Consider the following 16,299-nt stretch of genomic DNA (forward strand, 5'->3'; position numbering starts at 1 on the left):
CATTTAGCTTGATTAGATTTACCAAATGAAGCTAAACAATTATCAGATTTACCTGAAAATCCAGTAATCGGTTTGGCTTTGATTATGAAATTAAAATATGATACAAAGCAGGATGTTTCCTTCGTTGGGTAATTCATTTTTCTTTGTCGTAAAGTATTAACCTTTTAGCCGTAGGTTGGAGAGAGTCAATAATTTCCATCGTTGATATTTAATTAATTAAAATTAGCTTCATATAAACCAAAATAATCTGGTAGTTCAGACTTTGGTTGTATTATATATATATATATATATATATATATATATTATGATGTAAATTTAATTAATAGTTTAATAAATGTTAATAAAGTAATTATTAAAATAACAATGTTGAAACAAAGAAGATTTTTATTATTTTAATTAATATGCAGAAGAGTTATGTTTAGTTATAAGTTATTATTATTATTATGGAACATTGGCATCTGCAGAAGGAGCAAACGGGGCCCTTGTCTTCCCCTAGGATCAAGTAAAAAATGCCACAAATTATAACTTTAAAACAGATTGAGATATTTAACCATAAACCCTTGACCAAAGGACACTTTATCTGCCTTTTTTGTATAGATGCAATACTGTATCCTATAATCTACTTGCAGAAAAACCCTAAAAATTAGATTAATAAAAATTTATTGATGCAATTATTCATCTCCAGCTTTGCCACCCCCTAGAAAATTTTCTCTGGACACCCGCCTTATGGAAATATGCTTATCTCGGAAACTTTGCTGCTAGAAAATTCCCAAACTTTTTGCATTATCTCCAATATTTAATAAAGTTAATATTTTCATTTTTACAATAAATTTAATGGATATTTTCACTAAGACAATTGAATAATGATTTTATATTTTATAAATAAATATATATCAAAGCACGATACGTAGAACCTACAGTATCTCATATTCAAAATGTTAATTCTATTCATGAATTCCAGTATTCTGTCGGAAAAATAAAAATTTAATAACCTCAGTAATGAGAAAATTTTGCATTTATAATTAATTTCTAAAGAATTATAATTTATTTCTGCACCAAATGAAATTATCATATCAATTTTTAAATATATTAACTACTGGGCATCTAAATATTATCTTCAGAATTAAACTAGAATGAAACCAAGAATTATTATCGTTAAATAAACATGTAACGTTCCAAGAAAGAAGAAATTCTGTCATCTTCGTTTCATAAATAATTCAAATAAATTGTAATTTTTCTTATAAAACAGAGAATCGTGTTTACTTTAACGTAAATTATTTATCTTCTAATAAGCGCCTCGTAATTTGTTGATAATGAATTGCAAAAGACATTATAATTCACATCGACGTCGAAGAAGTCGAATGGCTTGTCGATCCAGGTCAAGTACGATTTGAATGGGTGACAATTTTTTAAAAATTCTCTTAAAATATTAATAAAATTTATCATTCTTTGTTCAATAGAACACTTAATTTTCTGAAATACGTTTAAAAATGAAAATAAAAAAATGAACAATAAACATGCTACTGTAACAGAAAGAAGCCTATTGATGTATTTATTATTTATTAACGATCAAGTTTGAACATTCTCCTGCAAGTTCTAAAAATGTATATAGAAAAGAAGCTTGCCAAAATAACAAAATGCCCAAATTTGAATGCTACTAAGTTGAAATACTTGAATTGACAACAACCTTCCACTCTTTTCCAGCAGTAAAACATTTAATGTCCGTCTGCATTTCGGACATTAAACGTTTCACCGCCGGAAAAGCGTGGAAGGTTGCCGTCAATTCGGGCGAGTTAAATAATATTTTCAGCTTTCACGATAATTTATTTTGAGTTACTAACTTGTAAGTAACAGGTGCACTTGTAGACTGAATGCATGTTCATTGTTTCTTCCATGTGAAAGTAAATTTTCCATTTTTAATTCTTGTCTAAGCTCATATTTCAAATCAAGTGCTAACATTAGAGAAATTGTCAGACAGATAGTCAGTATGTTTATAAAATATCAAACTTATAACCTCTGATTAGAATTGCATATTAATCTAACCTTTTTACATTTACATAATAAAATATTTATGAATATTTTCCAAAGGAAATAGAAAAAAAAAAACAGGAAATGCAAATGATAGCCTTGAATGAAGGTGAAATTTATAATAATCTTTAAAATTTTCAAATATATTAATTAAAAACTGTCACATACTTTCAACTACAAGTTTTAAAGAACATATTAATATTTATTAATATAAATGCATTCTTCTCTGGCAACAAACACAAGTCTAAAAATGTTTAAAGAGACATTAAAGTTAATTAATAACTTTATAATACATTAATTAATTATATACATATAGTTAATTAACAACTTTTATTCTGATTGGCTGTGCCTAAGAGTTACGCCACAAGTTACTCGCAACCAAACTTGTATTTTTACCCATCTTTTAGGCTTTCCGTTTCTTTCGGATCACTTTTCTATTGGTCTGTTCGGAACATGAACTGGGTGGAACAATCTCTACATGAAGATTTTCTACATTTTAAACACATTTGTAAATGGCTACTTTATAATATATAATCTTTTGGTTTTATTTACGTATATTTTTTATCGTGTATATTGATTTTTATTCTTTGTTATTTGTATTTTAATCTTTTGTTACGGGTGTTATTTTTGGGGGAGGATATCATTTGTCCAGTGATATTTTGTTTTGTATATGCAATAAATAAATAAATAAATACTCAGATGTGCTCTTTATGAGCTCACAAGATAGTGAACAAGCCAATTTGAGTATCAAGAATTAATGTTTAGTTTTGCTGTTGGAAATTCTAATCTCGTTACAGTAATATAGAGATGATAATATTTTCAATCTTTTGCACTTTTGTAGAAGACCATTGTTTAAATTTTCTTTAATAAAATAATACTAATTTTATACGTAGAAAGTTATTGAAATAGGATGAGTCTAAACTAATAAATTATTTTGAGCTATATTAATACTAATTTTTAATTAATTAAGATCAAACTTTGATGCTTAAATTGTCTAAGTTTTACTAATTAGAATACAAATTTGCCCCTGATAATAACATTGACACAAAGTTACACTAAGCACGTTTGATACGCACAGCCATGCATGGCGAACGAATCCAGGTTTTAGACGCCCTGGAAATTATTAAAGCCGATAAGAGGGGGGATCTGTATCAACTACAAAGAGGAAAGACAAATATCACATGCATGACAAGTGATATATGATTTATAACTATGAACAAGTTGCCATCCAATCAATGTAACGCATATGGTTATGTAATGATTTATGTTTGAATCCAGCTGATGTTTTGTAACATAGCGATTAAATTTGAATTTGAACAATGTTGTTTTGTATCTTAGAACACATATAGCTTAAAGCAGGGTTCAGAAGGAGACCAAAAATGTTCGTTAATGTTTTAATTCGGTCACTGGACACGTGAGGTTTTCTAGTGTGTTTTCTGTATTACCATAAGCTCCAGTTGGCGTGCGAAAGAACTTTTAATTAGAATTTGATTTTGAATTTAATCAAATAATTTAGAAAATTTTGGATGTAAAGAATGACCTTATGACAATGAGATTTGGACTTTAGTTTATATTATGTACAGTACATAGGAAACAGGATAATTTTTAAAACAAATTTAATAATCAGTAATAGTATATAAACATCAAAAATATTATCTTTTTTCCTACAAAATATTGTATATGGAGATACAATATTTATGAAAGAGAGAACAGTAATGTTTTTGGTATTTATGTGATCTCAGAAAATATCGACTGTTTACTTAATAAAATTCTATACTTTGCCTCTCCAGCAAAGTTTTTATTTACACGTTTTTTTCACACGTTTAATCACAGAAGTTCATTATTATTATATGCTCTCTATATATACTGTATATAATACATAATGATTTATGTTTATATATATATATATCTGTATGTAAACCAGTTTTGTTTAATCAAAATTATTTCTGTTACAGCATTTTCGTGTCCTCTTATCTTCCAATTTTGCTATCTTTAACAGAAACAATTAAGTCACTTAGCATTCGTTGCTTTTAGCAAATGTCCTTTAGTAATGGACAAAGTATTCTTTGAGAAACAATATAAACTGGAAGTGATACAATGTATTGCCAAGTAACCATTACTTAGTTAGCTAAACAAAACATGCCTTATATTTTCTACTCACTCTAAAAAGCTTGAAATGGGAAACTCAAATTAAACAATTTTATATTAATTTGAAAACGTTCTATTGATTTATAATACTTAAAAAACTGAATTATCATCATTTTACACTGTTCTGTGTCGACATTAAATCTTTTATTTAATATTGATTAATTGATTTACGAATTATACTAGCACATTATTCCTATTTCCAATTACGGACTCAACATGCAACAATGATCAAGCAGCACAAACAAGAATGGCAGTCCAATCATACTACTTACAATAAATTATAAGATCTGGCTCAGATTCAAACCTAAATTTCTATTGCAGTATATTAACACCTTAGCATGCAGCTATCTAGCTTTACTCTTAGTGGCTATTCTATCCAAAAATTAGGTGATTGTAGCTACTGTAAATACATTTACGATCTATTTACAGTAGCTACAATCACGTAATTATTTAGATAAATTTTTAATTTTCGGAATATTTAAAGTAATTTGCTTATAGAAATGCATGTGTTGTTAATTTTTTATTACGCTAAGTGTGGTACAATATTAGACTTTAGAGTTCATCGGTTCAGATGGTTCGGATTCAAAGAGAATTCAAATAATTAATGAAATTCAAAAAAGAACTTAAATTTTTGTAACTTTTGCCCCAATGTTGAGTTGAAGGGATCAGGTCTCAATGTAGAATGGTTTTCAGTTTCTCTATTAATTTTTTAAATTGTCATTTTATAGAAAATTATCTAATTTAAATATTCTATTACCTTTCACAAAGAAAAATATATTCTAATTTTATTGAATTTGTAAGCAGGAACAATCGTATAAGATAGAAAACTCACACCTTTCTCACACTTTCCAGCAGTAACCATTTAATAAACGAACATTTTTGGCCACATCCAGGAGTCTGTCAGGTTAAGCTTATACAAAATTGAATGTCTAAGGTGAGTTCTCACTGTAAATATTCTTGTAATTTTAATTTAATTAATAAGTTAGAAATTTAGCAAAAGAATGGCATGAAACAGATGAAAACTAACATACATTTACGGTACATTAAATAAATTTGATTTATCATGACCATCTATTTATCTTGATAATGATTTTATCTAATAAAAATATACATTGTAGTTATCATAAACTAATTATTTTTACAGCTATCTAGATTAATCTTATATTGTTTTCGCATCTTATCTATTTACTTGTTATCTGCAAAATAGATTATTATAAAAACAATTATCTAAGAATGTTACAAAGGAATGTATCTCTGCCATAAATATATTTTCTGACATGAAATTTTCTTCAAGCTGACAAATTTAGTATTCCGAAGATTGCCATCTAGACATGTCTTTATAGGTAAGCTTTAGTTGCTGTTGGCAGGAACCAGATGTAACAATACGCAATACAAATTAAAATAAAAAGTGAAAAAACTAGTAAAAACAAAATGTAAACAAATACAGGAAACCCTTGTTAGTTCGAAATTCACGGGACGAAATAATCATGACTTTGAATTATCCGAGATTTACATATTCCTCTACAATGTGCCAAATGCCATGTAACTGATGTAATTTATTAAGTAAATAAAATACAACTATGTATACATGATATTTTCATTAATTAATAATAATAACTGTAATAATAATATAAATAAACTACAGGTAAACAGTACATGTCTGGTAAGAATCTCACAGGTTGCAGATAAGTTTTGTAAAAAAGTAAAGCAGAATTCCTCGAAATGTAACCCAAATTATTTTTAAAGTAGCCTAAATTTAGTAGCCTAAAACCCTACAAATATTTCAATCTGCTATGCATCACCCAATCTCGCAATCCCAAAACTCAGCCGTATTTTATGAGATAAGAGAAGAAAGGATATTCCTATATAAACATCGCTAGACCTGATATGCTATAAGCTAGACACCAACCAAATGTTGAAATTCTATCGGGCTAGATATGACTAAATACTAAATAAATTATGTAACTGGTTGGTGTAATACTATAATTATGGTTGGTGTCTAGCTTAAAGGATATTCTGTGAATAAGGTGACACCAAAAATGTGCTACTGTAAAATCAAAGCTGTGATGACCAGTTTAAAGTTGTTCTCGATCTATTGTTCTCTTATAGTATGGAGTCACTTTGATCTAAACCAGTGGTTCCCAACCTTTTCTAGGATGCGGAACACTTTTGTGAGCAATTTTCTTTAGCGGAACACTTACTTAAGTTAATATGAAATACATAAGCTTGTCATCAGGTTATTTTATTAGAATTAAGCAGTTATAATTCAAAATCTCTACTCATATTATTAACGCCAATTCTAAGACAGGAAAAAATATACCTAAATAACTTTAATGGAAAACTTGTGCCTGATGTTTTTTACATATTTCATTCAGTTTTTTTCATTGCCTTTATCTTATTCGAAACAGTAGTACACTCCATAAGTACGAGTCGTACATACATATTTAAGTTTGTGAAAATTTATGATTTTAATTTTTTGATATTCGGCGGCTTGAATACGATTGTACACTTTCCGATTTGCGACTAAATCTGCAGAACACTTGGGAGATGCTTACGGAACACCAGTGTTCCGCGGATCACCGGTTGGGAACCGCTGATCTAAACAAACAAGTTAACATACGCATATCACAGTTTGAACAGAATTTTCACTTCAAATTTTGAAGTAGCCATATTTCAAACTAACTGAATTCATAAACGTGTAAATCTCTATATCCCCGGCCAGGACAAATAGTACAGTTATGAACTAAAGGGATTTCAAACTGAGTTTGAATTAATGAGAATTTCCTGTAATAGTAACAACTCTATAGCCTGATTTTTTAAAATTAATCACAACTAGAAAATCTGCCGAAATATTAGGCTATTAATTTACATGGTGTATATATAATATATATATATGTATGTATATATGTTGCATATGGATATATCTAAAATTAATAGCTCTGGAAGAGAAGTTTGGATGGAGAATCAGATGGCAATGTATCTGCATGGTAAGAAGTAACAGGTTTGAGTCCCACTTTGGCCAATTCTTTTCTTCCAGAAATTTCTATATTAAAAATGTATTTATTATAATTATTAAAGTCAATACGAGATGGCAGCATATCCGCCAACCTCTAGTCAAATTAATTAGTAACTAATCATTAACATAATTCAGAAATAGCCCCATAATTTGGCAGTTTGGTATATCAATACTAAATACCAAAATATTGATTATGAATATTGGTACTTGATATATCAAATATTGAAAACAAATCCAAAGGCAGGGCTCAGGATAACAGTATTTACAGTTTTAGATTATTATTATTATCATTGGTGGCAGTGACATAACTAAAAATTTTATACAGTAAAATAACAACCTTTTTTTTCTCGCTCGTTCCAGCAATATTTTAATTACGTAAAAACGTTTTCAACTGCTTTAAGCAGCCATCATCAGTTAAACAACAAAAAAAATGTAGAATTATAAAATTATGAAAATAAGAACGAAGAGTTCTAAATTTACGAAAAATTAAATGAAATTCTATTGCGCTTGTGCAAATTGTCAGTAACGCGGTTGCGTGTTAATCCAAACATAAAACAAAAAGGTAGTAACATATCAACCTAGGCATTGTAAAATATTACATTAAATATAATGATAAACTAAAAGTGGCGTTTTAATGATGTTCTGTTGCTTTAACAATGCTCTGTTAATTTAGGTTATCAAAGAAGGATTTCCAGGCTGACGCTAACGTGTCCGCATCTCTATGGTTAATGCAGTTTGTGGTTAAATGAGCTCTGTATATTTCCATTTTTTCAATGTGTTTAACTGCTTGTCTTGGTCTTGCGGCCCTCACAATCGAGGCTTTATCCCAAAATACCGTTATCCCTTGCTGGAACAGGAAAAAAAGGTTGTTATTTTACTGTATAGAAACAATTCCAGTAAGCTTTGTTTATTTACTAAAAATTTTAGTCCATTAAACAAAATATGGTAAATAGTCCTCCAATGCTTACAACCTAGCTCAGCCAGATCCGGCCTGCAATTAATTTTTCAATATTAGCTACTTAACTTCCAATAATTGGTCGAATGGATAATTCTTCACTTTTTAAAAAAATTCCATTGTAGAGATTTACAACTTTTGTATTCGTCTGTTATAAATTTACACTATTTGAAGAATGAAAGGCCCCACACTCACTGAAACTCATCTGCCATGTCACTCTGTTTATGCTGACGTGTGACGCACAGCGACGCTTGCCTGTCGAACTTTTTTTTCTTTTGCTTGTACATTTCTTTGCATTGTAAAATGACATTGTGCATGCGTCAGGAACTTCTGTTCAAACAAACCTGACCTACTGCCCGGGTCGGTGTATTTGTATTTAACATGATTTAATTTTAATATTTTGTTTGGTCCATGAAAACTGTTTTTTTTTTTCAATTTGGCCTGGGGCAAAAACTTGGCCATCCCTGGCCTAGCTCCTCCACATTCATGATGATATAAGAATTTAAATAAAATTTTAAAATGTTAGAAAATACTATAGGTAGTTATATTAAAAATTTCTTTTACTGTAAGAATATTTAATATTGAACAAAAAATCCAGAAACAAGTTACATAAGATTCCTGGCAAAGCTGGAAAAGTCATGCAACACATTGTTGGATTTTTCTTACATTTGGGACATCATTTTGAAAAAATTTTATAAGACAAAATCTTCATTTCAAGAGAGATTAAAACTCATACGAGTAAAATTTTCATTAACTCTTACTTCAGCCAAAATATAACCCTATCTCCCTACCCCTTTGAGTTTTGTACTTTCAATTTAATAGAATAAATAATATAAATATACATTTTACTGGATGTAAAACATATAAATTAAATTAAAATTTCAAATCTATTGTTTTTGTTAAATATACTATGTCTCATATAAGTGATGTCATTGGAAAAACATTCTTTCTCATCATATTATTGGCTAACTGCAATCAGATCATGTTTTTTCCAAATTGCAGAGTTTTGGACAGAGTTACACTTATCATTTTGCAATGGTGAAAAATGATGTGTAATTGGAAAAAATAAATTGTAAAAACTGTCTAAAATAGATCGTATACATTTACTTAAAGTTAATTGTCCATAGTCAGAAAAAACACAAAAAATATTAATATTTTTCTGATACAGCGTGCCCACTTAATATTTATGCAGGGTCAAGAGAGATCTTTCCAGCAATGCCTGAGTGTATGTTTGTGGTGCATGCTTGTTCTACACTGAAATAACCAAAGGGAATCAATTTAAAACAATTTAATTAACATAACATGAAATAATCTCTAACTGTAAAGAATAAAGACAACATTGCAGAAAGTAATACAAAAAAGTGAGCGTTATTTTGTGAGAAAACACACATTCAAAACAACTTCCTTTGATAGCAATGCAAACATGTCGATAGTTGAGTATGACATTATGGATGATGCTTAGCATACTTATTGTCACTGTTTCACAAGCCTGTTTTTCTAGTTTGCCAACATCATGTGCTGCTGCTGGATACATATAAACTAATGCTTTTAGGTGACGAAAAAACTGAAGAGGTCAAGTCTGGAGAATGTGGATGATAGAGAATGAATCATGTTGGTCTATCCCGTGGTTGCAAAAAACTACTATGCGAGCCACTGATGCATGTTTGGCCAGAAATGAGTTGACACACCATCATGCAATGGCAATGAGCCATTCATCCACTGTTATGTTTAGGATGTTCAGACATCAGTCACAATTCAGGATCAGTATCAATGAATAGAGACCAATAAGCTGACCCAAACTCCATCCCAAAGATTTAGAGTAAAATGCAACTGATGGTGCATATTTGCATGCATCGTAAAGCATTTCTGCCCAGTGATGCACATTGTAAAGAAGATGCAGTCCATTCTGGAAAAACAGTGCTCATCAGTCCACAAAATATGCTGAAGTTGTGGTTCATCATACTGTAAATTTAACATCATATGCACCAGTCAAACTGCCAGGTATTCTCTGCATGTTGTGCCGGTTGCAGATAGCACTGGAATGGCTGCATATCATAGTGGCATAATATCTGGTGGTATTTGTGTCTGCTGCAGTTCACAACCTAGCTTATAACCTAACCAAACCAATACTGGAAAGATTTCTTTTGCCCGTGGATAGATGTTTAAGTGTATAATTTTGTATAATAAAAAAATTCTCATATTTTTTTTTATTATACAGGTCTCAGTGTCCAGGACTTGGTATGGGCTCCCTTATGTCATGGACCTTAAATGTCACTTAACCAAGCTTAACAGTAGTTACACCACTGATTGATAGAAAATTGTGACAATAGTATTAAATTAAAGCTACAAAATTTAAAAAATGTTAATTCTAAACAGATTTTATTACAAAAATGCATGACAAACTTTATGATTATAGTTATACTTTAATTTCTAAAAAATTATTTCTCTAACTATAAATACTTTTCTGAAGGTCCAACTCTATTCAAAAGTTGCTCTTTATTATGCATTTGTATGTGAAATTGTCCACAAATCATATTTTTTTAGGTGGTACTAGACCAGGGGTCCCCAAACTTTTTTGACAGTTGATCCATTCAAGAATTTCTCAACTTTTTATCAACCCCCCTCTGCTTTACGTAATTATACTAGGATAAGCAAAAAAAACACTTATATAAATAATAAACAATCTAAAAATCACATAACATATATCTAATATATTTATGTCTAATCAGTTGTATTATAATAAGACTTTTATTAAGTTAGTAAAATGTGATGAGTGTGCTTGATGGCTCTTGGCAAGATTAGCGAGTTTAAGTCTGAGCAAATATAATAAATAACTAAATATAATCTATTACTGATTTTTAATTAACTTTTTTCTATTCCCTCTGAGCTTGAATAGATCCCTATCAATGTCATATCGACCATTTTAAGGACCTCCGTACAGACCTTTTTGGTTTACTGTAACAGCAGGAATAAGAATATTCATTCCACATTGATATTAACAGAGCACAATTAATCTAACTTTTTAAAATTTATAAATACGATACTAGGGGTTTCATTCACTCACTTATTTAAAAATTTCATGACAATTCATCAAAAAGTATGACAAAAATAGAAAGTCTTTTTAGTGATTCTTAATTTAGTATCAAAACAACAGACAAAATAAACATTATTTTTTTATCATTATTATTCTATTACTAATACAATACACAAGTTATGCAGAATTTTAGTTTTATTATAAAGATTTGATAAAATAATAACATTAAAAACATGGGAGCCAGAGTTGTTATTTAAGCTGTGTTGACTTTTTTAACATCTATTGTAATGCTGATCTAAGAAATAAAGCATGTTTTCTAATTTCTGAAATAATGGTATAATTAGGTATTATTACAACATGATTTTTAATATGAAAAGAACTGAGAAATTACGGTACGTGTGGCAACCGACTGACAACGTTATAAAATTATTTTAAATAGATAACAAATGTCAGCATTTTGTTCTCATTAAAATCCTGGATATATGTGCATATTTTAAAAATCCCACCAACATGTGGTTAAGATGCCAAGAAGGACACTTCCAGAGGGAAAAAGACATTTGGTACCCTGTACACAATGGATAAATTAACCGTAATATAACCTGACATTTACACTTTTACTCATTAACATGATTTCAGCTTTAGTTTGCATTATAGGGCCTATATTTATATATATACACCCCAAAACCCAACATTTTAGTAATCTTATTTAGTACTTTATTAATTTTAGTATATCTTCATTAAATACATCTGGAAGGGAAGTTCGGACAGAGATTCGGGTAGCGTAACCGGCAACGCATCCACACAATGAGTGGGAGTTGCAAGTTCGAGTCCCGCTCGAGTCGATTCTAAATTATTTATTAAACATTAATTTAATAATAATTATTAAATTTAATAAGAGATGGTACCTAACACCTATCTCTAGTACCAAATTATTTACAATTGAATTAAAAATAATAGCGTTATGGTAATCCGATTTAATGCGGTAACAGTTTGTCGTATTTATATTTAATATTTACTGTTCTTTAATTTAAATACGACAGCTCACTTATTTATTCTTTAGTTTATTTCGAAAATAACAGATCGCTCGAAAATAATTAAATCGTATTCCTAAAAAGGCCGATAATTTTTACGCGTAGTCAACTAAAGAAAAGAAAAAAAGAAAAACACAATCCAACCGAAATTTAAACTAGTTTTTAAACAATAAAACACTTATTCAAGAAAGTTAAATTTCATCCCGAACCTAATTAGAAGGAAGTGCCATTCATCACATCCTATTTGAGATAGTTCAAATGGGCCATTGTTTAATGATTCCTTCCTAGAACAGGCAATCATAATAGTGTGTATATGACAGTATATATTTCATACAACACTGAATAAATCAGTTTAAAAGCAAGTAAGACTGTGACTTTTAATGTATGTCATAGAGTATAACGTGGGAAGATTCTTCCACACATTATACTCTATGGGGTGATTATATAATAACGTATATATATTGAAATATCATTTAATAATGTGAATTAACTCAATTTTCTTGGTAAAGTGAGGTTTATACGTGTAAACGTGTACTGTCGAGATATTTACCTCTATCGTATATTAACTTATAAACTGAACATGGATTCTCTGCATGTAAACAAATGTAACTCACCCAAACAGTGGTTTCTCTAACTGCCTGAGATACAGTCTCTCTGACTTGAGCAGCGGAACCGGGCTTATTCAAGCCTCTTGTGAACTTTCTTTCGGCCATCAAGTAGTAAAACGCCTTCTCAGCATCTTAAAAACACTAATCATAACTCCTATAATAATCAACAAACCACTTAATGACACAGTACATAATTGAAATGCAATCTAACTTCCACCATTTTCTCACTGACGTCTACGACGCCCCCTCTCGTCCTAAATTAGAAGTATAATTCGGATTGACCTTAATGGAGTCGAACTTGTAACGTTTTTCTACCGTAAAATATTACGGAATTGAATTACGAAAAGAAATAATTGCTTATTATTATTTACGGTGTATAAATTTAACCTTGAAGGGAATATTGTAATCTGATAATCGTCTGTTTGTCGATTGTATACGGAAAAGTGTAACGGATGTTGTTATTTTAATTAAAAATACTTATTATTTCAATCGAAATTTTAATTTTGTAATTGTGTTTTTTTATCCTTTGGATATTATTTTATTTATTTCCCGAATCAGAGAATAAATTAAAATTTTTATTCGTATAATCTACTTTTTTTTTTACTCTTTCCGCCCTGGGGCACTATGAGGGCCTCTTTTAGCAGGCCTACAATGGGGCAGCCGGGTTGTGAGGAACGGGGCACGACATACAGCCCCGAAAAATCCCCAGGAATTTTTCGGGGATTGAAAAGTTCCCAGGTCCTCCAGAGCGGCGGCTGCCATCTTGATCGCTCGACCATCCGGCCGTTAAATGTAACCTACTTTGAATTTAATTGTACTAAATTAAAAAAATTATAAAATTTTTTTAAGTAAATTAAATTAAAATTGAGGTTCACATAATTTTTTAAAAATTTAATTTAATATTTTTTTATTTAAACCCACAATCCTTCAATTATAAAAACATTAAGAATGGGAAACCCGGGCCCTTTTGGTGGAATGACGACAATTTACTAGGCTACCAACCTCAGTATATTTTTTAGATAATATTTAAATATTATTTAATTATTTTGTAAAATTTATTACAGGAACTAATTTTAGATTTATTTTATTAATTTTTAATACAGTTTAAAAAAAAAAAAAATGAATTTCAAATTCGGTCCTTCAGTAACTTAAACTAAACTATATATTTTGCATTCATTTATATATATATATTATCTTATTGTAACGCATTATTTACCTTAAAAATAAAGCTTAATTTTACTGAAAATAAATATAATTTACGAATATTTTCCTGTACGAATTTTAAATGAAAGTCAGCGCATATTTGTATAGTTAATCACTCAAAAAAAAAAAAAAAAAAAAAAAAAAAAAATCATTTAACACGAATCAAATCCCCATAACAAAATTTCAAAAGGCAATTTAAAATGTTATCAATTTTACTATTGGTTAAATCACACTTTCTCTTTTATGCGAGAGAAGTTACGTAACGCTAAAGAATGAAGGGCGTAACTTAGTTCATTACGGCCATAGAAAAGTGTAAATGAGAAATCCTTTGTATACGAAAAAGTTATTTTGAAATTTGAAAATTTGGGTCATTGTTCCTAATAATTAGCTACAGACTTTTGTAGAGTTTACCACAAAAAAAAAAAAAAAAAAACATGAAGATTGAATCAATTTAATTTTCTATACAAGACAAACAAAAATACATCTTTCTAAGTAGAGGAGATTGCAAGAATTAATTTAGCAAAAATGTAAGTTATAAATAACTTTTCAATTAAAGAGAAAGATTAAAACAAACATTTTCGATTTTCCGAAAGAAAAAAAAATCGATTGAGTATACATTAAATACAGTCAATACTCTTGTTTTATTTTCTAAACGCAGATGCAAAGTAAATACTTTTAGCAGTTCTCTTCTTAATGGATTGGTAATATATTGCAGAAGTGAATACGTTGCCAAACAGGACGTCATGTATCGTTTCTCTCTACAGAATCGCAATCAAAATAGCATCACCAAGATCAAAAATAAAAGGGCTAAGACTTTATATTCTTCTACATTAAAACCTGTTCTTTTATCTTTAAGAGTTGTCGGAGTTCACGTTCCTAAAGATATTTGGCTTTGCAGATATAGCGATGGAATATGGAGCTTGAGTATTATGCTGTTTCGTTTTCTGTATCTCGGACAAGAATTGACTTCTGTTATTTTGGGATTATCTCCCACTCACTTATTGGATCAGATAGCGGTCATTTTGGCAACTATCAGCGCTTGTTTGGCATCCGCTTTTCTAGCTCACGATGTTCTAAATATGTCGCGAGTTCTGGACCAGTTGGATAGCACATTGCAAAATATGGTGTGGAAGCAACAAAATTTACGCTCGGTAAGTCATCAAATATTAATTCTAACTACGATTGGATGGGTATATATACTTCTTCGTTGGATTTCTATGTTGCTTATCTTAGATAATATGCCAGAACATCATTTTCAATCTGTTTTCTTTGGGATCGTCCCGAATAATTTGTCGACTACGGCCATTTACGTCTTCGTTTCTATAATATGGAGTATGGAAATATTTTTTATCCACGGTGCCATTGTATTTATTCCTATACTGTTTATGTCGTTTTGTATTCTGTTAAGAAAATCGTATCGAGAACATAATAATATTATTAACGAACTCAATTCTCTACCAATTCTTGTAACCGATTTCTCTAGCATTAGAAGTTTCCACGAGAAATTATGTTCTATAGTTGCTAAAGTGGACACTATATTTGGTAAAATAGTTTTCTTTTGGTATCTGTTTCTTTTGGTTACAGTATGTTTAGACATCACTCAACTGTTCACAGACGAAACTCTTTTGAAGAATGAAGCAAAAAACGATGTGTTTTACTTTAGTTTGAGAGTTCTGTACTCCATGTTAAGTTTCTTAGGAACTTGTATCACTGCATCTGGAGTATCTTTAGAAGCTCATGCAGCACTTCCTACTGTGCATAATCTCACACTTCACGGTTTAAGACTCGATATGGATAACAAACTAGAGGCTCAGTTTTTGATATCGCGCCTCACAGCACCTACAATAGGATTGAGTGGCTGGAATTTTTTCACTATCAATAGAAGCTTTATCCTCCAGGTTACAGCAGCATTAACTACTTACGTAGTTATTGTAATTCAATTGAATCCTCAAGCTATGAGGGTTATACAACATTTAGTAGACCAGTCTGTCAATAGTACTAACAATGCAACTGCTTCAGAATAATACGTGCAATAAGAAAGAAAAACTGTTTTTTCTTGACAAAATTGAATTTTTCCGAATTACAATTTAATTGTGAATGATAATATTAAATTTTAAATGCGATCAAATGATCTTTAGTAGTAAGGAAAGATCAAATGACAGCTAAAACTTATTGTATTTCATCAATAGGTATATGTAAAAAAATCCTTTAAAATGTTAAGTGTTTGTTTACAAATTATAATTTTTAAAATTCTAAATACAATTGTAATATATTTA

General features: G+C 29.8%; 2 protein-coding genes across 4 annotated transcripts in view; one reads left to right on the forward strand and one right to left on the reverse strand.

Moving 5' to 3' along the window:
- The window catches only part of Ziz (dedicator of cytokinesis protein Ziz), a 90,750-nt gene extending 77,684 nt beyond the window's left edge, over positions 1-13,066 (reverse strand). For all 3 annotated transcript variants that reach the window (XM_067265135.1, XM_067265134.1, XM_067265133.1), the window contains exon 1: positions 12,827-13,066. In XM_067265135.1, the coding sequence (XP_067121236.1) occupies positions 12,827-12,925 (99 nt within the window). In that variant the 5' untranslated portion in view covers positions 12,926-13,066. The remainder of the gene's footprint in view (positions 1-12,826) is intronic.
- Positions 13,067-14,766: 1,700 nt separating this feature from the next.
- On the forward strand, positions 14,767-16,047 carry LOC136970709 (gustatory receptor for sugar taste 64a-like). The gene has a single exon (XM_067265175.1). The coding sequence runs from the start codon at positions 14,767-14,769 to the stop codon at positions 16,045-16,047; it is 1,281 nt and encodes a 426-aa protein (XP_067121276.1).
- Positions 16,048-16,299: the final 252 nt, after the last annotated feature.

This window comes from Centruroides vittatus, unplaced genomic scaffold, assembly GCF_030686945.1.
Source record: "Centruroides vittatus isolate TY-2023 unplaced genomic scaffold, ASM3068694v2 contig_2104, whole genome shotgun sequence".
NCBI classification, from domain to species: Eukaryota; Metazoa; Arthropoda; class Arachnida; order Scorpiones; family Buthidae; genus Centruroides; species Centruroides vittatus.